Raw genomic sequence first — 23,751 nt, 5'->3', positions numbered from 1 at the left:
AACTCGGGCTGACCAATTCATTCAAATTTGCTCCTCCTCAAGATTTAATTTTGTTTTTTGCCAATACACACTCCCCGGGCTTCCATGAAGCTTTGCACTATGTCAGTTTAAAGCTCGTAATAATCCAGGTCCACTCCCAGACGTGATAATTGAAGTAAAAGTATTTTTTTAAATAATTTAAGCAATTAGATTCTGTGAGACAAAAAGGGAAGAAAATGTATTACCGTATTTTTCGGACTACTAGTCGCTCCGGAATATAAATTGCAGGATCGGCCAAACTAGGAAAAACACGACTTAATATTCCGAAAAATACGGTAATCGGATTCAGTTAAGAAAATATGTATATTTTATTTGTAAGCCATCTCGCCCAGCCCTAGTTCTAAACGCTGTCATTTCAACACAACCTTTCAAAGTTTCCTACAGTAATCCACCAGCAAACTAAATGAAAGCCACTGGCTCTGATGTTCGTTAGCGGCTCCGTCGCTGCTGGCAGGCGCCGTCCATCGATCAGGAGCAGCACTGAGCTGCCGACCAAACGCGGAGGGAAGAACGACTCTGTGGGCCGTCCGGTGGGTTTATTCTGAAGAACTCGCTATTTCAGGCATCCGGGTACGTGCACTTCATGAGTGAGTCTAGCCCCTTCACAGAAGCACTAAATGCTCCTTGTTATCAGATAACCTTGACCCTGCTGGAAAGGAGAACCTGTCAGAGAGCAGGTAGGTAAGCGGTGAGGAGCTTTGCTAGCAGCAGCAGTCATACGGGCTGGTGGAGCCTTTCCTGGACAGTGTCGGCGAGGCTTGGAGACGCTGCGGCCCGACACGCGTTAAACACGCAGGCTGCTGGCATGCCATGCTTCAAGCACACCCTGGACTGCAATCATCTTGGTGATGGGTTCAAATGACTGGTTGCATCTTGGGCACGCCTCGCCTGCAAACGCTCACGGGACGCTTTGAGGCAACAGCAGCCACATTTTGTGCTGACGACCGGACCCGGATTATCCGTCATGGAAAGAGGGATCAGGAAGACTTTAGCCGTCTCCCGGCCTCGCCTTTCATCTGTGAGCCCTCTTTTCCCCGGGGGAGACAAAGGGGGGGGGGGGGGGGGGGGGGGGGGGGGGGGGTCTCGCCGGGACAGTGCTGGGTGCTGACCGGACTGACAGGCGGTGGCCGACCCGACGGACGGTCGTGACTTGTGATGACGGCCAGAGCTGGCTAGCTGGAAGATATTTAGTGTTCACCACAGGCTCCAGAGCTGGTGACCCAATCACAGCTGGGCTTTCCTGACAGAGACGACGTTTCACCAAGAAACGTCACTGACTGGATGTTAGTGGGACAAACCAGGTGGATCAGGAGGGAATCTGGCCTGGGGTCGCTAAAACCGGATGGTTCGGCCCACGTCGTCTTGGAAGGCGTCTTCAGGTGGCATTTGTTGTGACTGTGCCCCGTCTGAATGAATGAAAATGGTCTTTCTGCAGCCGGTCTAGATTTCTGGTGTATTCTGGGGTCTGATCAGCCGCCTGCGTGTGTGGCCAAGCTTTAATGGGACAATCTTTGGTCAAAACATTGACTTGTTTTCATAGACTTGTTCAATTATACGGGTTATTGAACATGGAGGGAGAAAAAGGTGCGGGTTCTTTGAGCGAGGAAGATAGAAACTAATTAGAAAGAACGAGACTACAGGATCATCTCCATGCACGCATCATTTAAAACTGTTATTTCTATTAAAACGCAAATCAGAGTACATCCCAGGACATCACAGGGTGAATACGTGGTTACACTTTCTGACATTAAAGCAGAAGATACTCATGGCCAGGCTACATTTCTTTAGAGACATGTTTTTGTCGACTCCTGCCTGCAGGCCCAACAAATTGGACTTTTTTGTAACCATTTCTGCCCCAAATTCAGAATCTCCATTTATTACCGCTAGCATTCATAACACTTCAGGAAATAATTGGGCTGATAAAAAGCCAAGACACACATCGGTATACCTGTGATCAGAAGAGACGAGCCTCAGACACCGACCGTCAGCTCCGGCCTTCAACATAAACCAACAACTTCCTGCCAACGGCATTTACTCCAAAACCAGCTGCTCGCCACAACGTTGCTCCGAACCTTTAAAAAGTCTCTCCACGGGACCTGGAAAGTCCCGCCTTTCACCATAGCAACTGCGCTCATTTATCTTCATCATTTGCCAACTGCAGACCCTACCAGCCCAGAGGACCTGGTGTGTTTTTCTGCTTTTGTCTTGGAGCCGCAGGCGGCAGGAAGCGGGCCAGGGTTCCTTCGCCGTCAAACTGAGGCCGCGTATTTCAGCATAACCGGGTCTCATCAATCATCCTTCACCTGCACCGTCTCACCATAGGAAAACAGGGAACAGATACGATGACTCATGCTTACTGTCAAACATCATGTTTGCTACTATCAGCCTCTAGCGATAAACACGACGGAGCTTCTGGATGTTGCTTCTGACATTTCTTTTCGTACATGTTTGGCACATTCCAGCGTTTCTAAAAGATCAATTCTTTTTAAACTTTCAGGCTAAAACCAGAAGGCTATGGATACGGGACAAGGTTTACCACAAGCAGCTCTGATTGTTGCTAATACTAGCCGAGGTTTGACTAGACCCTTTTCCCATTGTGATCCCACGAGATGCAGTGCATCTCCAAGGGTGCACAGGACAAACCGGCCAGCGCACGTCAAGCAGAAAATTGGCCTGTTTTGGTCGCAGGCCAATTTCTCTGTGCGTCTCTACAGCGAAGCCAAATGCTTAATCATCCGAGGGGCAACCTGAATCCTAGATCCAGAAGGCATTGAGCTCAGAAAAGCAACAGATCCAATAAATAAAAACTCATCTGCCTGCAAGACGCAGGGTCCCAAATCTCCAGGTGCTCCACTTACCGATGGTGGCCAGTTGGCCTGTTCCAAAATCCTAAAGGGGGGTAATTAGTCCCACATTAAAGCTGCATCCCTCAGCCCAGCAGGACGCAGGATAATGCAGAGACGGACTGATTAACCCTTCGGTTGCCGTTCTGGGCTCAACACCCAGAGAGGAAGGCTTGCTCCCAGCGGGAAGGGAAGGGTCCGCTAAATGACAATCTGTTTTAGTGGAAGTAGTGGGATTCACACGAATGAAACGTTTAGGAGCTAAAGGAGATTTATATGGAGAGGATCTAAATAGACAAAGCTACATGCTGCTAAGACGCTGTTTGTTTTTTCTCAGGGAAACCTTCAGGTCTGGAGTGTCCAGGGCTCACTATTGTCGCAGGGCCGACACTGAGCCTGGTCGCCTGTGGACACGCCGCGTTTACGGACCCATAAATCCCCCACGGCCTTTCCTGCTCCTCCAGAAGAGGAGCTTTGCAGTTTATGCTCCTGGTGTAGCAGCTTCTGGAAGGGAGCGCTACACGGAGGAGCGCGGCGACTGTGGGAATCTGAGAAAAGGCTGGAAGTTGCCGTGTTTTGGGGGACTGCACTAGCCCCTGGGATGTGTCCCAGATTTACCCCCGCGCTCCACACCCCAGCTTGATCTGCGGTTAGGGGAGAAGCAGAGAGCGAGAGACATTCCTTGGCATAATGAAGCCCTGCTGAATGAAGGCTACACGGGGATCAGACTCGGATCCCGATGAGAAGGAGGCCGCGGATCAGGAGCGGCCCGGAGCCCGCCAGCAGCAAATTGCCAGGTTTTCACTTCATCAGCGTCATGGAAACCCGACATTCCAGCCTCTTGTGTGGGAGCCGGGGCAGGAGCTGCAGGAGCAAGGGGTCGAGATGGAGGGGGGGGGGGGGGTTATAATGAAAACATTGCCAGATCACTCACAATCGAGGTGACATCTCAGTCCTGAAACACAGCAGATGCTGCAGCGGCCCAGCTTTTCAGAAGTGACTGGCCCATCATCCCAAATTATGAGGGGCTCCCGGGTACAGTGAGAACAAAGTCTTTTCACAGCTTACATCACTCGTTTGCATTTCTGCCGTTCAGCAGAGGCTGCTCAGAGATATGTTCGTCATTCAGAAGGGTCAACTGGACCAAACGGGATCAAACCAAACAGGGTGCAACATAAAGTCCTCAGAAAGTGACTGGCACTTCATCTGAAACACATTTCCGATCTGTGCATTTCTCGGTGATCTAGTATGTTTAACCACCGACCAAAAATACAATTGGCTTAAATATGCAAGTGCAAGACGGTTTGTTCGCCGGCACAACGTGATGAAAAGGCGAGGCGTGAACATAGCATTAGATATGAACCGATGACGTGGAAAATTGGCTCCGTGGACCGACTCTGTGTGAAGCATGTCGTACGATGCCAGAAACGGGCCTCGTCTAGACTTTGCAGAGCTTTAATTAGCGGGCAAACGTCGTTTTGATGAGAGATCGATGCAAAGATGATCAACAGAACACTGGATAGCAGCTCACACAGTAGCAAAAAAACAATTAAAAAAAAGACCATGTAGTCTGTGTGGATCACACACAGAAAAACGATAAAAGGTCGTACCTAGTTTGCCATCGTCGATTCGTTAACAGACCCAAGAACTGAGATGCAGTGGCAATAAGCTCCTGCTCTGCTTTATTGGTCCTGGCTGGTCAGAAGCAGTAAACCCATCCCAAGCCACCATACGTCAGTAGGCGCCGTAGCAGGTGAAGATGACCAAAAGCCGAGTATTTTCATGTCAGCGAGTTGTTTGCAAACCAAGTCAGGGAATCGTACCCGTGTGAGATGCTGCGAAGTAGAAAACTGCCTGTTTTATGTCAGCCATGCTTTGGGAGCAGGACTTTTAGTAGATAACAATAAGGCTAAATGTTGCATAAAAAAAGGCCGTTTTATCCAGTTAATCTCTCAACTTCTGTTTTATGGAACATGTGAGATTTGGAAATGTTTTCTCATTCGTCCATGTTTAGAAAACATACAGTGGAGATTAAGGGTATATGTTTTCTAGGGAATACACAGAGTTTAGCAATGCTACGCTAACCACAGCAATCACTAATATAAAGAAAACCGTTTACAGTCTCAGCTTCACAATCATTTCTTTCCTTTTGGTTGTTGTTCCAGAAATCTGGAAAAAAGAGAACAGTCTGAATGCTCTTCAGTCTTTTAATGTTACACTTACAGAGAAATTAGAAAAAATAAAATAAAAATCAGCTTAATTTAGGGTCAGGAGGTCAAAGCGCTACAATACCCAGAGATGGGAAATCTGCTGTGAAATTATGATGCTTGTCAAAAGAAAAGCAGATTATGCAGCAGCAGAAAGAAAAAAAATAAGCAGCAAACATCAGCAGACAGGAAGGGGCTCAAAGTGCAGGCAGCTGCCAGAGCCGACGTTTACTTGCAACATGTCCAAAGTTCAAACCTGGTTTTTTTTTTTTTTTTTTTTTTTTTTAAAACAGATCTGTTTCCAGCCCCGGCCTGAACACAAAGAACACACTGATGTCCCCCGGCGGGCATGACAACCCTTTTTTTCTCCCCTCAGTGCTCCAGAAGCCACAGAAATACAACGCCATGGCGGCAGCGTTACGGCGCCGTTGAACATAAAGAGCTTTACGTTAAGCGAGTGTTCAAACGTCACCGTCTGACGTTCTGGAGAGCGCCGCCACGTAAAGCGGCCCTTCACAAGAGCAAAAGCATCCTCGTGGTTCCACTTCCGTTCCTGCCGTCATCCTAAGACCTCCGCCTGGGCCCGGCGCGGCATTTCTCCCGCTGCCATCCTAGCAGTGCTCGGTGACGCGCTGAGCATTGTGGGATTGACGTGAAGCCTGTGCCTCGCGTCTACGTGAAACCCAGAGGAAATCAGAACCGGGTCTGATGGCACGCCGCGGCTTCTCGGGGGGTGGGGGGAGGTGGATCGCGCTGACTGACCGCCATCGTTGAAGCGCTTCATTTGTCCCACTGATCTGGACCACAGCTGGACATTCCTCTGAGAAGGACCCCTCAGTAGGGGGGGTGTTTGAAGGGTGGCCGTCGGACAGCCCAATGATTCTGGGCCTGGAAAGGCTCTTGGAGCGCCAACCAGAAGCGGGCCTGGTAATAACCACCTTTGTTTCCTTTGGCCTGGGGTGAAACCCCACATTCTTCACTAATGTCTAAAGCTGACCCCGTTGTTTAAGTCTGAATTTTAGCTATTTGCAGCCCTTTGTGGTGGTCTCCACAAAAAAACAAAAAAAGAAGGTCCACTTAACCTCTGGCACTTTGCAGGGTCAGTGCAGATGAAGGGTCAGCGTGAGGCTCGGTGCCCCCCCCCCTCCCCAGCGTATCTCCTGTGGTCTGCGGCCCCCGTCCCGTCCCGCTCTGCTCTGTGGACCAGCAGATTACATGCAGCCTTCCCAGACCTCCACGCTCACACTCAAACATTCCCTGCTTCTTAACCTTTGAAGCCATTTTTCCCCGTGACTGCGTCCACAAAGGCAGAGTTTCAAAAGAGACCCCTGTGTGAGACACACAGCACCTTCCACCTACACGGGGAGGGAGGGGGGGGGGTGTTAACTGTCTTGGTTAAGCTTGTTAGCTTGCATTCAGTGACTGCAGATGAGAAAAAAAAAAAAAATATGATCAATGACGGCTGAACTCTCATCCGTTAACAAGATTTAGGCAGCGGCCTCGGATCAGATTTCGGCCTTTGACTCTGCATGCAAACGTTAAACAGAGCGCTTCTCTCTGAAGCCTGGGACAGGGAGCCTTTCTTTCTAAATGCACCCCCCACCACCACCACATGGACTCCACCTCCACCGCCTACTGTTGATGCAAAGCTCTGAAAGCTGGCATTCCAGCCATGCTTTAGTTAGAGAGAAAGTGCAGACCCCCCCCCACTGGGCAACCTCTGGCTGGCAGCCGAACTGTTCAGGCATTTGGCTGAAGAGACCACGGCTGCTCCTCTGGTGGTGCGTAGCAGCCAGAGGAGCAGGAGGCTGTGGGATTCAGGCGCAAAGATGGGGAGGTGAGCGCCCCCCCGATCCTGAGAAAAACGCCGTCGCAGCCATCAAGGAATCTGTTCTTAAACCGCTCGTTACATTTCTGTGTCACAAAGAAATGCTTCTCAGCTAATGAAGACGGATTAGGGCAGCTCTCCTTCCACCCAGGCCAGGTGGTGGGAGACAGGAGGACCCCAGCATAAACAGCGTCCCTGTTTATTATGCAGAATTATAGACTTTCAACTCACCTTACTCAGCTGAACACTTCCTTTCATCTCATTATTCCATTTATTACACTGCAAAATTAGAACTAAAAACAAGTAAAATCTTCTTGAAATGAATGTATTTCCCCTTGATTTGAGCAGGTAAATAAGATTATTTGCCAATGGAATAAGATTTTAGCACTTAAAATGGGAACAATTCATCTCCATCACCTTATTTCAAGTGCAGTATATCTAATTATCTTATTTTAGGGGTAAAAATACTCATTCCATTGGCAAATAATCTTATTTACCTGCTCAAATCAAGGGCAAATACATTCATTTCAAGAAGATTTTATTTATTTTTAGATCTTTTTTTGCAGTGTAGATCTTTCTAGTACTTTTCCCTCTGCTGTAGACACTTTTTTCCCCCTTTACTTGCTGCTGACACACCTGTGGGACAGTAAAGGATCCCTCTATTCCATTTTAAGGAATAGAAAATAGTACCGGTGTGAGAACAAGGCCCCATTTCTGCTCAGCCGGCCCTTTAATCTGCAGCTCATCAGACAGCTGGTTGACTGACAAGGTCAGCGTCCCCTTGCTGGAAGACTTATTTGAAGCGTGTACCCATAGAGGACCTGGTGTCTCCTAAAGGTGGAGGACTTTAGAAATGCCTGGAAGCATATTATAATATATTAAAAAGAAGAGCAGACCGATGAGAGGGTGAGGCACAGGAAGCGTCTCCAGGTGAACTCAGTCAGTCCGTAAAAAAAACATTGTTTTCCCTGATTCTGTCAACACGGCTACATGACAATGTTTAATTTAATTCATTCACTTTTTCTGATTGCGATCAAACACGCAGGTTGAACGCAGCAAACCTTCTCCCTTTGAAGCCTTTGCACAGCGTCCCGAGGGCATCAAGGCGGAACGGGTCTGCCTGTTTAGCATCGGATCAAACATGGCCCTGGATTACAAAGCCGGTTCAGCAGATCCGAAGCATCCGGGGGCTACGAGCAAGTTGCATCTAGAAGACAGAAGGAACAAGCCGCAAAAGCTGCGGTTCATTTCTTGTGCTGCTTTCTGTGCAGGCTGCCTGAGAAAAAAAACAAAAAAAAAAAGCAGCATGTAAAGCCACGTTGCTCTGCAGTTCTCCCTGGAGAAAGACTGGCACTGTTCCAGTCCCACGGGCAGCCAACAGCTCACAGGGCCGTGGATGGTCTACCGCTGCAGAGGAAGGCAAATTAGCTTGGAGTTACCATGTTTTCATCAATTCATCCGACAGATGAGAGCACGATTTTAGAGACAGATGCAAGAAATGAACCATTTTCTCTTGTTTTCTTCCTGCTCCATTGTCCAAGAGAAGTGATTCATCACCATAAAGGGGCTTCAGGTTTTAAAATGAAGCAGCAGCAGCTACTGGAAGTCCCGTCGTCGATCCTGATGCTTTGTTTTAAACGGCAGAGAAGGAAGGGCCTCTGTTCCTCTAGCTGGGGACAGACACAGTAAGGAATACACCTGCTCATCACCCCGTCTACTGACCCGCTTCAGTCAGCCAGAGGCAGAACAGGTCATACGTGAGCACGGCCACACCAAAGGTTCCTCAGAACCACTTTTTTTTTTTAAACACATACAATTCCTACAGATTAGAGTCCCATTAATGCGCCACAAAAGGAGCAGGGCTCCTGTTATCTACTGACAGACAGCTACCACGGTTTACCCCAAACACGTGATGGACAGGCGAGGATCAGCTGCTCTCCCGCTGTTGGACTGAGGCGTTATGTGAGGTGTTGCTAGGTTGTTACGTTTTAAAGTAACGGTAACGACATGTAACAATGATGGAGACGCTGCTGGTTGAAACAAAGCAATTATATCCTGTTAGAAACCTTTGTCTTAGATCAGTGGCTACATGCCCTGACTGCGCATGTCACCTGACTTCACACGGAGCTCTATAGCATCATGGCTGGGGAAGGGCCCAGGGCAAATGGCGCTACTTTCATTGTCGTCTTCATGTTTCCATCGGTTCGTTGGAGTTATGCCTCAATAAAAAAGGGCTACCCGAAGAGCCGGAGTCGACGTTTGCAAGTGGGCTTTATGAACACACTGCTGTAGTCTCATCACCCGGGAAGTGGCGACCATCCAAACACGCCTCCTCTTTTATCTCCGTCTTATTTTGGGCAATATAAACAGGTTAGGAGCAAAGCCCTCTTCACTAATGCTGCTGACCTTCTAAGCCTATTTGTAGGATCAATTCGACACATCTGTTTGTTTTAAACCCAGGAGGGTAAAGGGGAACCCCCCCGCCCCCCCTGAGCCCTTAATTAAACGCATATGCCTCCATCTACCAAACAGATTCTGCTGCCATCTTAGCGTTCGTTCGTTTTCACACAACTCCGAGACTCCGGCGTCACCTAAATCAGCCAGCACCGGCTTTTTCCTCCTCGTCGAGCCCCCTGCTTCTCATGGCCCAGTGTGGGAATCCTGCAGCTTGACCTTAGAGAGTCACAGACGTCTCCTAGAGCAAAGCCGGAGGGGCGGAGGCACCCACAACCATAAATCCCTCTGAAGGGAAACAAAAAAAAAGGTACAGATAAACGGAGAGGGAGCTCCCAGCATGAAAACATCTTCCAAACCTTTTAGCACAGTCGGCCTGTACGCTCGCCACGTGAGCTGGGCTTTTGCCGCCTGCACCGAGCATGCAGTTATCACCCACACAGTGCACCGGGCGGGTGGTCCTTTCCAGATTTGGGGGGGGGGGGGGGGGATAAAGGGGTCTACCATATGCCACAAAACCCTGAGGTTTAGTGCCAGAAGGACATCATCTGTCCGTTAAAGCGAGGATGAACCTGGAACAATTAAGCTAATGTAATACATCCTGAAAGGCAGCTTAATCAGCATGGAGAGAGGAAGGGGGGTCTGGGAGGCTGCGACTCTGACGGGATGCTCAGCAAACAACAAAAACTTGTGTGGTCTCGTACTCCGGACAATTTACTGGGACTTTAAACCGGGGAGCAGTAGTAAAAAAAAGAAGGGCCTTAAAAGGATGTTTTTGGAGGCTGCACAGCTTTTACAGTGGATTCAGGCCCCAGTAGGATAGACTGTCTAAAGTTAAACAAAGCTTAGCTGCTGTCATTAAGCAAGTCTGGGACGGTTTGTGAAAAAGGCCGAGCCGAGGCTAATTTTAGCCCCGTGATTTAGAAAAACGCCATCAAGGCTTTCTCAGAGGACCCGCAGCAGAAGCGCTTTCCCACGGAGCGTTTGCATCGGCGGAGAATCTCCAGGCGGCCTCTAAAAAGGACAGAGCGCTCTTCTTTTCCCACGTCTTCAAGGCCCGCGGAAAAAGGGAGAGCGGGCGTAGCGGCTGAAACGGCGTTTCAGGACGAGCCGTCCTGGAAACATTCAGCCCGTCACAATAACGCGTGCCTGTACGGTGCGCAGGTCCGCTGGGGCGTATTTAGCGGGTACGAGTCAATGATTAAGACCCAGCGTGCGCACAGAGCGAGCCGGTAAAGCCCACACTGATTAACGCCGGTGAGTCAAAGTGAGCCATCCATTAACAGCAGCCAATAAAAACATGGCTGCCAGTCACGCTCTCGCTGGTTTCTAATGTGCTGCTGGAGACCAGGTTCGCTGGGTTTAAGCCGGGTTCAGTAAGGCGGAGCCGGGCGGCTCTTTTCTGAAGACCTGCTGATCAGCTGATGCAGCAACGGTTCTGTTTTAGAGTCCAGGTGTCGGTCCGGCCCTCGGCAGCAGTGCCCTAGAACTTCTAGATGTCCCCTTCTGCCTTAACACCACTAAATTAAATATTAGAATATAATATATAATATACAGGAAAACTTATGAGGCACTGCAGCCAGGCGACTGAGGCTTGTTGGACCCCCAGGTCCTGCCAGGACTAGAGCTGGACAGCCGTCCTTTGGACCTTCCAACCTTTTCCTGTTATGGCTGATTTGGAAATGTTGGTAAGCTTTTCAGAATCCTACTAATCTCTCCTAAATGTATGCAATTTAAAAGGTTAAAGCCTGTTTCACAGCAACTCTCCGCCCGCACAGAGCGCGGCCTCGTCCCTGCTCCTGATCCATAATGACCACTCAGGGTAGGAACCAGGAACCAGGACCAGGAACCAGAGGTGGCCGTTTCAAACTTCAGAAAACCTGGAGATCAGAAATCAGTCACTGATCTATATCTATCAATTTGTTTCAAAGCAAAGCGACCATTTAGGATTCAGATCTAACCACGTTCAGACCATTAAAATCAGACTGCCAGTAGGTAGAACCGCATCTGAGGACGCCCAGCGGACCGCATGGCACCAAGGTACTGACTGGAACAACGTCCTGCTACCAGGAAGGAACCTCCAGCAACTGGGACGGAACTGAGAGGAGCACTGGACCAGGGGTCCTTTCTAAAAGAGTGTGCACGGTTTACAGCAGGAACGGCTGCTGGAAATAGTTGAGCGGATGGAAGAGATGCAGCTAAACACACAAGCTGTGCTCCAGGTATTTTCCACGAGAAACAAACAAAAACACGGCAGAGAATGACCAAATCAACAGTAGCTATACTTTGTATTGACCTTTAATTTACACATAAACTACAGAGGACGTTTCTAATAGCCCGCTGTACACGCCTGTATCTACAGCACCACTATGCCTTGGTTTTACTTTGTTTTGTTTTTTTGTCCTTGACAGATTTGGTGACCGCTGTGGTTGGTGGATGCAGAGCACTAAAGCTCCTGATTACACCTGTGCCTTTAAGGCAGGCTTATGGCTCCAGAACAAACAGGTCTAGTCCCTGAACACATCATGAAACAACGACCGCCTGCTGATCTCCAGAAGAAGCCAACACTGCTTCCCTGTTGACAGACTGATCCCCTGATAGAGAGCATCACAACCCCCCTTTAAGCACTGAAGCCACACAGCCCACCTAGCCTCCTCTGTGACCCTAAGAGCGGCCTTCAAAATAAAAGCCCCGCCCCGGGCATGTCTGTGACAGGCGCTCACCGGGGCGGGTCAGGACTTCTCAGGCCAGCCGCTGATGGTTAAAGACCTCCAGCGTGGACTTGGCGGTGAATCGCCGAGACGGCATTCTTTCCCAGGGACTGAGCGGACCCATAACCGGGGAACCATGTAAGGCTGAAAAATAAAACAAGTGGCCGAGGAGAGGAGAGGAGAGGAGCCCCCCGGGGGAAACCGCCAGTAAAAGCTATTCTTGACCTGGGAACGACAGATTTGTGCGAAAGCTGCCAGAGAGCAGCAGCGCGGGTCTGGAGATGCCTCCTGGGACAATGAGCGTCAGTCTCACATCGCTGAGCGTGAACACTGCTGCGAGGGCCACGGGGCCCTCAGCTGAATGTGGCTCTGTGAAGCTGGGGGGGGGTTACAGTATTGTCTTGTGCTTCACAGACAATGTGGCCATAAATTAGGGGCAGATCTCAATCTCCAATCACCACACAAATAACTCCAAATAACCTTTTTTTATTAATTCAGCCCCAGAAAATGAGAGAAGCCGACTGATAAAAGCTGCAGTGACGTTCACTAACGCCAGCACCGCCTGCGGCCGTCTGTGTTCAGAGGTTTCCCTCGGTCTGCGGGGCAGCAGCAGAAATCTGCCCCTTCCTGTAATTAGACAAAGCTAAGCCGCCTCTGGGGAGTCTGTGCTCTGCTAGCCCGGGCTGGCACGCATGGACTTCAGTCTGTTCAAGAACAACAACAGGAGAAACCAGAGCCGTACGGGAGCCGCGTGAACGCCTCCTAGCGCAGACGGGGCGCTGACGTTTGGCTGCAGGATGTTTGTCGCCAGCAATCATGGGTAATTACAACCCAGCGTGAACGGGGATCACAAACTGGTTTCTCAACGAGCTCTGAGCTGCAAAGCCAAACTGTCAGCTATGCGGCCGGGCTGCATTGCGAGGACCTGTGGCTACACGCCGCGCGCCGAACCCATTCAACCTGGTGCTAGGAGGACTGAACACGGCAACCGTACCCGACTCCCCCAGGCTTCAGTCAGACAACGGTGAACCGTGACGAGCGTCGGCTGAAAGGCGGCTCCAGACGCTGTCTGTCAGGCGACCTGGGCTTTTTGGTAGCCACGGTTACTGCTGATGATGGAGAAAGAGTTGTTACTTGATGCAGAGCTGTCAACGTTTGCCGCCATGCCTGGTAATTACCGACAGTATGACAAAGACCCAGCCTTTACCTTAGGGACCTCCAGAGACGACCTCACTCAGTTGCCACAGGAGGCAGCGGGCTCCACGCCGCTCCCCAAGCCCACAGCATCACACGTCCTTAACCGCAGTGGACCTGAGGCGCTGACCACACACACACACACACACACACACACACACACAGGGAGGGTTTTCTGCTAACAAACTTTTTCAGGCTGGGTTTTGTTCCACAAAGAGAGAGAGAAAAAAGAAAACGAGCGAAACGAAAGCCTGTGAGCACAAACCAAGCGAGGACGGTCGCTCCCGTTACTGGTCCCATGAGTCCCGGGCCGGGGGTACCAGACGTAAAGACTGGAAGCGGACCTTGTGTTCATGGACCCGACGGGCCCCAACACTATATGCAAATTGGGGCCGGGTACGGGCCTTAAATTCAATAAATAGCACGGGCTCGAGTAGGGCTCGGGCTTGACGCTGATAAAGTTGGTTTTATGTATTCATGATTTTTCACTTAGGTCAGGTCAGAAAAACATTCACGCGCACAGCTTTTGATTTCTCTTTTTCTTTGGAAGCAGACGCTACGCAGCACGTCACAATGTAGTAAAACGAGCGCACATTCTCTCAACATGCAAAACATTTTGCGATGACCCCTCTAGGGCTCCGTACTTCCGTTCCGGTCAGTCAATAAAGATGGACAACCTGAAAAGCCAGCTAGCCAGAGGTGAGCTATTGAAAATTCCCAATACGGGAGGGCCTCTAGTTTCTGGATGCCGTCTCAGACAGAACGACCTGAGCAGCAGGCCGGGGGATCTTGAGAAGACTTTCAAGGAATCTTGAAAGTTGTGTAGGGCTTCACCTGCCGCCGCCGTTTGTTCCTTTCTTTGGCCCGACCACATCCCACAATGCAATGCTAACCAGACCTCATAAGGGCGTCGGGCTCAAGCTTGCAGCATTTTCCCGGGAACTGGATTGCACTCACATCCTAAATGAACCGCTACAGAGTTTGCTTGAACCCGGGTTTGGCACAGCGGCGTTTTGGGTCCCCTTGTTTGGAACCGTTTGATCCGCGCTCCAAAGGCATCTTAGGACAAGCTGCGTCTGCTTTCCTCAGCTTCTATGGGCCTTAATAAAACAACATGTTCTCCTGACTTTCCCTTTTTGATGAGTGGTCATGCCTGTCGTCCTCCAGGAAAACAGGAGCTCATGGACTGCTGTAAGCTCAGTCACACTGATCAGCCTGAAAAAGCTAATATTATTTAAAAAAAAATGCTTCAGTTAAAAAATAATGTCATCAGCCGTGTCATTTCAGGAGGCAGTTCTGCTGACACTTATTCTGGATGTTTGGCCTCGCTCGATAAACGCCCTCAAATAAAAGCTGATTGGATTTGACTGAAATTTCTATGCAGCAACAACAGACGGCTGATTTATTCTGAGGCCTTTGACACGATCCCCCTTCTTTTATTTTCTCTCACTGATGTTTGGTGAGCGCACTAAAACCAACGTCACTTTCTCCTTTACAGGAAGAGATAAGAGCTACGGTGAGACCTGAGATAAGGCGGGTTGAGCGACCGTGCAGCCAAGGCCGCGGCGGGCCAGGGGACGGCGCCCACCGCAGCCAGACCAACAGCGTGTTCACAGAGGGGGGGGGGGGGGGGGGGACCAATCCATTAGAAACGCCTTACAGCGGTTTCTGCTCGGACTGTCAAAGGGGGCGTCGCACTCATGTGGGAGGCCAACAAAACAACAACAAAGCACTAAGAGACGGGATGTCTTGTAGAGGGATCGCTCTGCTCATATGTGACAACACACACACACACACACACACACACACACACACCCAAGTGTAACGTAATGATGTGTAACTCAGTACAAAGCCCACATCCACCTGGCTGTTGTGGAAACATCTTTTGCAGGTTCCTCAAATGACACCTTGAGAACTCCGTCTGAGTGACGTCTAGGTTGGGGCTGCTCTTAGAGAGGTTCTAGGAACCCACCGCCTCAGCCCCTTTACATCATCAGCGCGGGGGTTGGGGGGGCAAGCAGGAGATGAGACAGCTTCCCGACATACCTTTGGAGTTGAACACCTCTTTGAGCTGCAGGAGCACGTCGGCGAACCTGCGCACGTCGGCGACCAGCTGCATGATGTAGTGTGGGTCCGCGGGGGCGGCGTCTTGGCTGTCCGTGCTGACCGAGCTGCTCTTGGTGGGCCTAGGGTGGCCTCCGGACCCCAGGCTGGAGCTGGAGAGCCGGGAGATGCCCATGGTGAGCTTATTTCCCCCGCCGCCGCCGCCTGATCCCCCTGATCCCCCGCCACCAGAGCTCTGCCGCAGCATGGCTGCCAGCATGCCTTCCGGTCCCGCGGCCCAAAATCCTGGTGCCCCCCACCCGCCCACCCCCTTTGATTGGGCTTTGTATTCAGGCCAGCCGCCGCTGGGCAACAGGGATGGAGAAGGCTGTCGAGAAAAGAGAGAAGAACGTCAATCTGATCACAAGCAACTGCAATATGATGAAATTATTACCCTGCTCTGGACACGACACCCAGGGGTGCAATCAGGGAGCAGGAACGACGCCGCACTGTCCTTTACTTCCTCTTTCTGACCGTGGGGTAAACCCCTCACCACACATAAGGTCAGAGGCTCCCAGAAACAAGTACCGTCATCGACTAGATTCCATCTGCCGTGTTCAAACGCGCAACGTGACCGCCAGTGACATTCAGCCCCGCTAAAAGCCAGTGGGCTTGGGATTTAATGCCAATCTTTACGTTTTTTTTTTATCCGTCATTAAAAGATGGGAGAAGCCACGCTCCCTTCTGTGGGCTTCTGGATGGGCCTTTGTTGTTAATTTCAAAGCGAGGATGAAGACGACTGAAATCATTTAATTCCTTATTCTACTCCTAGGTAAAGAAATGAACGCTCAAAGGGGGTTTCTAAACATCTTTTTCCTCATCACATCAACAACGAAGAAACCCCACATTATGTTAAAGTCCAAATAAGCAACTTCTGATCACACGACCCCCCCCCCCCCCCCCTGCTTTAACAGTCAGGCGGGCCTTATGGTGGGAATAACATCCGTCTGAAGCAGATGCTGAGTGCCAGCCAGGCTGATCAACAAACCGTGAAAACACTTTGATCTAATAAAACATGACTTTCACAAGGTTAGAAGTTACTCTTATAAGTTTAGTGTTCGCTCGTTTACGTAAGTTGTATCATCTACTCGTACTAAGACGTCGTTAGAAGTCTTGATTCTAAGGAAACTTGCGTCTCTTCGTTCATGAGAACCAGATCGGCGTCATTGTTTTTGTTTGTTGGTTTGTTTGTTTGGCGTTTTTCCTTCAAATAAAAAGGGTCTATCAGATTATATTCCTATCCTCACGGTCTGCTCTCTAAAATTGGTCCACTTCCACTCGGGGGCCGCACATTACAATCCACCAGGGGCCACATTTCCACTTGAAGCGTCGCGGTTCCACCTCTATTGGCTCTTCTCTCAGCAGAACGTTCACTCCTAACGAGCCGAGAGAGTTCGGGATTTTAACGGACGCCGAACCGAAGTGGTTGGCGGTAGAAAAAAAAAGCTAGTTTATAGTTTATTTATTTTTTTCGAAATAATACAGAGGTGTATTCATTAAAAGAACACTAAACAAAAGAGACATTGAAGTTTGCGTTATTTGTGAGAGTATAAATCTCTGCCCCGCCGCGGTACTCCGCTAACTGATGAGCTTCTTCTTCTTCTTCTTCTTTTTTTTTTAAGCTAGTCAAAAAGCTTTAGCTGAGAAAATAAACGTACACACCTGCTGTTGGATCCCTAAACATCACAGGAAGGGTGGAGGGGGGGGAAAAAGGTCCTAAAGCGGGTGGGAAAAATCCAGCGAGCGGCAGAGCGGAAAAAAAAGGGATGAAATAATCCACACGGACACGGGTGAACTCCTTCTCGGTCTCCGTCGCAACGTAAAAAGCCGTTAAACTTGAGCGCGGCGCGGCGCGGCTGCTCTTCGTGGGAGCTCTGTTCTCTCTCCACGCGACGCACACTGCAGAGCGTGAAGGTATGCACGCGCCGCGGCGGAGGAGTTTCCTAGTATGCAACACTGGGAACAACAGGTGCCCCGAGGTTTCAAAGGGTCAAGCGGAAGACGTAGAGGACGGCACATCCGGTGCGGCCTTTCAACATAAAACGCCAGAAACAGAAATCAAACAAATAAGACAATAACTAAAGGGAATTTTTTTCTTGAAAGGCCCTCGATAAAGAAGTCGTTTAAATAGTAGTAATAAGATGTATAGAAGAGAGTACATTTATTAGAACATTTACATTTGCTGTGAAAAAAAGATATAAATCACAAGACGCAAGTCAAACCTAATTGCAGTCACAGATGGAGAGTTAGTAAGAAAATTATCAAAGTAAGCCAGACTACAGTTCTGAATGGTGGCTTTTCTGTTTTTAATTTTTTTATTTTTATTGTGAGCACAGATTAACACAACCTGGTCATAAATAAATAGATGCATGAATCAGAATAAGAACCACGTTTAATCAGGTTGCTTCACGCCACCAGGAATTCGACTTTGTTTCCACCTTGCTGTCAATGAAGAGATTCAAGCACAACATACAAAAAAGGTAAATGAATTTTTTTTGTTCTCCATAAGAATTTATACATTTTCAAGAAAAAAGGGAAGACATGGCTGAATTGGGGCAAATATAGATCGTGTAGACCTGGGTGCTCTGACTTCCAAGTGCTCATCCGATTGACATCCTAGGTGAAGAAACTGTTTCTGCAGTGGCTGGTTATGATGATGATGATGATGATGATGATGATGATGATGATGATGATGATGATGATGATGGTGTGTGTGTGTGTGTGTGTGTGTGTGGGGGGGGGGGGGGGTCCTTTTTCTGACCTTAGGCCTGTAGGTCCTGGATGCCCCGATGATCCATTCTGCAGACCTAGTTGTCCGTTGCAGTTTGGACCTGTGCTGTTTTCTTGGAGGAACCGAACCACATAATAATAGAATTTAGCACATGACCAGCAGACAACCAAATGGCAAAGCACTTTTAGGTTTTGTTAGACTCATTAAACATCCACCAAGCAGAAAATAAATAAATAAATCAATAAAAATTACACAAGTAATCTGGAGAATTTATTTTTTAAGTGAACACTGCATTTATTTTTGTTTTACCCAAAACAAACAACTTTTGTACGTGTGAACTGGTAATGAAACGTCACCATAAAGTGGACAACTGCCCTGGTTAATTTTTTTAAGTGTTCCTCGTTTTGCACTCAACATTTACTGAAGGGCACTGAAGGGCCAAACATTTATTTTGGCCCCTCAGTGCCAGGTTTTCAGTTAGCGGTGTGAACAGGGGGGCCTGCGGGCAAACAGCGCTCACTGGTGACATCTGCTGGGCAGTTTCGTGTGGTGCAGTCACTACTCTGTCGCTTAATTCCCAAAAATGCGCCAAGAAGTCATTCTTTAGAGATTACATTTAAAAGGTTGATCTGTAAAGCACTATAAAATGTTCTTATACTCTCACAGACGACGGGTTTGTGGGGTTTTATAGAATTCATGGAAAACAAGCAAACAGGTGAATAATTATATACAGTTGTATCACTTTATGCTTATATTTTATGCTTATATTGTTAGATGTCGAGCAAAAATAAGAAGATTTTTCTTAATTCCAAAAAGATTTAGCTGGACCTCAGAAGCATCAAGCACTTTATTATTACATCGTGGTTTAGAGCAACCTTTAACTGCAACTGTGGGAACTACAGAAGTAGCCTATGCCATATTAATAAAGAATTCTGCATCCCTCACACTAAGTACCTCCATCTCCTCTTTCACTCCATCCATAAATCTCTCTGGTCTTCCTCTTGGCCTCCTGCCTGGCAGGATCCTCAGCATCCTTCTGTTCTGTACGTGTCCAAACCATCTCAGCCTGGCCTCTCTGGCTTCATCTCCAATGCAACAGGACCTGTCCCTCTGTTGAACTAATTCCTGATCCCATCCTAGTCCTGAAGAAAAGCTCAACATCTTCCTCTCTGCCTCCTGTCTCTTCCTAACCGCCAGTGTCTCTAAACCAGACAACATCGCTCCTCTACCGTGTTGTACACCTTTCCTTTCATTCTTGCTGATTCTCTTTTATCAAACGATACCCCTGACACTTTTTCCCACCCGTTTGAATCTATTCAAGGAGAGCTTGTGTATTCTAGTAAAAATGGAATCAAACAGGATGATCTTGCTAAGAGCCACAGAACCGGGTTTTAAACTAAATCAAATTCCATTAAACACACGAGGACTTCATATCAACTGTTCTCTATTGTTCTGGATTAAAAGAAAACACCAGATTTTTATAATGGGGAAATAAACAGCTGTCAACTGTTTATTTCTCCCTCATTTCTACAAACATTATCCATAGTCTTTCACCTTCCCTCCTCTCTGGCAAATCATCCAGTTCAACAGCCTTCCACCAGTACAACCACCTTTTTCTGCAGGAGACCTGTCTCTGTATCTTTGTCAGCAAACTGCTCAACGTGAGTTGTCCATCTCACGTACTTGTTTCTAAACCTGTCCATTTTGGTTTCTTCCATTCAAAGTCTTACCATGGCGTTTTAAAGTGCGTCGGTAGTAAAGCAATGTGAAATAATTATTGAAAGTTAAGCAAAATAATCTAAATTGAAAAACAAAACAAGTAAAGTGAGGTACTTTAAGTGAGATAAGTTAAATAAGTGAGTCAGGTAAAGTAAGCAAACAGAAGTAAAAAGGATGGATGGATGGATGGATGGATGGATGGATGGATGGATGGATGGATGGATGGATGGATGGATGGATGGATGGATATTAAGTACAGAAATTAATCTGTAGTCATTAATCTGAACAGAGTAAACTAAACTAAAGTAAATTAAGTTAAACAAATCAACTTAATGCAGTAAGTAATCTAGGTAAAGTGAAGTAAGTGAACCAAATAAAATAAATCAAGTAAAGTATTTTAGGTACAATGAAACATTTGAATTAAATGAAATAAAATAGGCAATGTAAGGTCAGTAAGAAGATTATTTGAGTAAAGTAGGCCTAAATCAAACAAAGTAACTAAACAATCAAACTAAATAACTTCAAGTTAAAAAACATGTCTGCCAAATTAGCAAAAGATTACATTTTAAATAAAATTATTGAAAAGCTCAATTTATTTCAATAACTCAGTTCACCTAGTGAAACACTTATTTTGAGTTTTTTGGAAATGTCTTTCCACAAAGATTTGAACCCGTTTTTTTCTTTCTTCTGTTATTCTGACAGTATCATTACAATGTAATACTTAGACATTATATGGCGACACTCCGAATTGGCTTTTATTTTGAAACTCCCCAGGTGACATCCGGTTCTCGCTCTTCCTGCTGTAGGATTTGATCGTCAAGCGCCGCGAGCTGTTAGTAACGCAGCCTGCTGCCTCCTCGGCTCGGCTGCCACCGCTGGCTGAAGTCATGTCTGCCCAGAGCAGCCCGGCGTCGGGGATCCAGGGGCTTCTTCTCAAACTTCACGAGTCCCTTTCAGACGACGACATCCGCTCCGCAGCCCTGAAATGTCACGATATAATCGGCGACCTGGGACAGGAGTGCATGCTAACCTCCGGCGAGAGTGAACTGGGTAGGACGGACCATAACGTAAACAAGCGGCGCCAAACTCCGTTCGCAGAATGGCTGTTTAAAGCCAGTCGGTGCCGGAGCTGCAGACAGCGGCGCCACATACAGACGATGAAGGCGCTCTGCCCAAGCACACGAGATAGCTGTTAGGTCGTCGTGCAGAAAATACTTTGATAAGCGCGATAACCTTTGTTTTCCCCCTCTTTATTTGGTATCCCATAAGGATCTACCGCCAAAACGTCACCTAAGTTCCTGTTGCTTAAACCACATGGCACTCTGAGCAAAACAAAGAGCCTATGAAGTTCAAACCCTGCAAAGTACACACTTCCCAGCCACACTAACAGACCCTGGTCCTATACAGTGTTTTACCAAAGGCAGTTAAGGGCTGATTAAGGCTTCATCAGTTTCTTTCAGTGGCATTAATTAAACTGTTGTGCATGCTGACAGAGAAGCACTGAATGCTGCATTAACTTTGTCTCTGTCTGCCAAAGCTTTGCAGACATCACTGTTGTTCTCCAAAGACTACGGACTGCTCAGCTTCCTCAGGAAGTCCCTGGGATTGGACGAGGTGAGCATTCTGCACTGGTCTGTCATGACTGAACGATCTCAATGTCTGCTGAAAATCTAAAACTTGTTTTTGTTTTTTGTTTTTTTTTCCCCCCCAGCTGCGGGACACCCGGGTGGAGATCCTGCAGTTTCTAGAGAAGTTTTTGGACAAAGTGTCACCGAGACTCAAAGGCTGGGACAAAACCTACGCCAGGGACATAAGAGTAGGCCTGTCCGCAGAGGTTGTCGGTCATATTACAGTCAGTTTGATGCTTTTATCCGTTGCTTTTGTTCCGTCTCGCAGGACATGTGCATGGGTGCGTACACAAAGGATAAAGTTGCCAAATGTCGGACCCCGGTGTTGGAGTTGCTTATAAAGGTAATTTTTTTGTTTAGTTTTTGCACGTATTTGCTTGTGTCGACTGGTTAAAAATAAAGTTTTCCTGCCGAATAAAGCGCCTTTAACTAGAGGTCGGCCGATACATCGGGCCGATATTTGTGTTTCGCTTGTATCGGCATTGGCCGATACGTGCATGTGTTCGCAGATCCATTAGCGCACTCAGGTTCAGATTGTTCACATTTCTTTTTTCATTTTTCTTTTTTTTTTGATCATATTGCTTATTTATTCTCTGGAAGGTCATGTGCGCTGCAAAGGTCTCATGCTGCAACATAGCGTGCACAAACATGTGTTGTTATATCTGTAAATGTTCTACGTTGTTTGCTATCCGTTGTTAATGTTTTTGCTTGTTTTGTTAATAAATGTTTCCTTCTTGTTTAAATTGAGACTGTAACATTTGTTGTTGTGTAATTTATAGAATGTAAAAGCGATATCGGCTTCAAAACATAGGGTGATCGGTCAAAATAACCTGTATCGGCCTTAAAAACCCTGTATTGGTCGTTAACAAGTGTTTGCCCTTATACACAGGTCTTGTTTCTTTTTGTCACAATGAACTGTTTCACTCACAAACCTGATATCAGACAAACGAGAACGTGCGTAAACACAATTAGCTTTTGTTGATGATTCAATTTATCAAGGGGAAAAAGCTCTCCACGCCAAGCTGGCCCTATGTGACAATATGATTTTCCCTCTTATTGCAATTGGGATTTTGATTCTGTTTTACTAGTCCAGGCCTGCTTCCTGCCTGACCTGTAGAATTAAAAGAAAGAAAGAAAGAAAAGAAGACATGGAAGAGTGCTGAACCTTCCTGGGAGTGACGACGATCCACAGCACATCAGCAAGTTAATATCCGAGTGGCTTTAAAAAACTAAAGAACGTCAGTTCTGCCTGAAAGTCTGGGCTTAAATTTGGTTGGGACCTCCAACGAGCAGCTTTATGATTGAAGCCCCCTCAAATGTGGACGACTTAAAAGCATTGTGCAAATGAGAGTGGGCGACAATTCTTCAGCAGTGATGTGAAAGACTCATTGCTGGTTTTGAGAAACGCTCGAAGGCAGATGTTGCCGTCAACGTCTGCCTTCGGCCCATCATAGGCCTGATGGGCCGGCCCCTTTCCCACATGGGGCCGGGTTTGTAGATAGAATCTTTTAAAAGCTGCTTGTTAAAAATTGATATTAGATTAGTTTGACGATCTGAAACAGTGCGGCGTGTATACTTGTTTCACTGCTCTGCATCTTCAAGCATCTCAGCATTTAGTTCCTATGCTGCACTTATCTGGAACAAACCTCCAGAAAACTGTAAAAGTACGGAAAGCCTGAGTTCCTTTAAATCGAGATTAAAAACACATTTGTTTAAAATTGCCTTTGAATGTTCCAGTTAAACTGTTTTACTGTTTTTAATGTTCTTTTTTGTTTCTACATTCTATCCCTACTTGCTTTTATTCCTATATTTTAATCATGTAAAGCACTTTGCATTGTCTCTGTACTGAATTGTGCTATATAAATAAATTTGCCTTGCCTTGCCTTCAAAGTAGGCCTCGTTTTGACATCGCTCATCGATCTCTCTGCAGGTTCTTCAAACAACTAAGGCCTCCAGCGTGGCCGTGGAGTTTAAAATCGGCGACATTTTCAACAAGTTTTACAGCGAACTCTGTCAGAGGAGCAAGTTGCCTGACTCGGGTGAGCCTGTCTGTGCCCCCCTCCCCCCCCGGTCCCTGTGATCTCACTCTGGTGTGAAAAGCACAACCGCTAACATCGTCTGCTCTCGTTGCTCCTCAGTTCTCGGCAAAATCTACGAGCTGCTAGGCGTCCTGGCGGAGGTTCATCCCAGCGACATGGTCAACAGCTCCGACAAGTTATACAAGGCCTATCTGGGGGAGCTGAAAGAGCAGGTTGGCTTTTGCAGATTGCAGAGTCTTTCATTCGGTGCCTGCA

The 23,751-nt window shown here is 47.7% G+C and overlaps 2 protein-coding genes across 2 annotated transcripts in view; one reads left to right on the top strand and one right to left on the bottom strand.

Annotated features, from left to right (window-relative positions):
* LOC105920303 (rho GTPase-activating protein 29) overlaps window positions 1-17,356 on the bottom strand; it is a 34,422-nt gene extending 17,066 nt beyond the window's left edge. Inside the window, exons 1-2 of the mRNA XM_021312493.2 lie at window positions 17,042-17,356; window positions 15,323-15,707 (exon numbers count right to left, since the gene is read on the bottom strand). Of these exons, the coding sequence (XP_021168168.2) occupies window positions 15,323-15,599 (277 nt within the window). The 5' untranslated portion in view covers window positions 15,600-15,707; window positions 17,042-17,356. The remainder of the gene's footprint in view (window positions 1-15,322; window positions 15,708-17,041) is intronic.
* Window positions 17,357-20,654: 3,298 nt separating this feature from the next.
* Window positions 20,655-23,751, top strand: part of prkdc (protein kinase, DNA-activated, catalytic subunit) — a 49,116-nt gene continuing 46,019 nt past the window's right edge. The window contains exons 1-6 of the mRNA XM_012855851.3: window positions 20,655-20,879; window positions 21,367-21,443; window positions 21,541-21,645; window positions 21,726-21,800; window positions 23,388-23,496; window positions 23,596-23,708. Coding sequence (XP_012711305.2) covers window positions 20,717-20,879; window positions 21,367-21,443; window positions 21,541-21,645; window positions 21,726-21,800; window positions 23,388-23,496; window positions 23,596-23,708 — 642 coding nt within the window. The 5' untranslated portion in view covers window positions 20,655-20,716. The remainder of the gene's footprint in view (window positions 20,880-21,366; window positions 21,444-21,540; window positions 21,646-21,725; window positions 21,801-23,387; window positions 23,497-23,595; window positions 23,709-23,751) is intronic.

Source organism: Fundulus heteroclitus, chromosome 21, assembly GCF_011125445.2.
Source record: "Fundulus heteroclitus isolate FHET01 chromosome 21, MU-UCD_Fhet_4.1, whole genome shotgun sequence".
In the NCBI taxonomy this organism is placed as follows: Eukaryota; Metazoa; Chordata; class Actinopteri; order Cyprinodontiformes; family Fundulidae; genus Fundulus; species Fundulus heteroclitus.
This window is presented reverse-complemented; position numbering and strand designations above follow the sequence as displayed.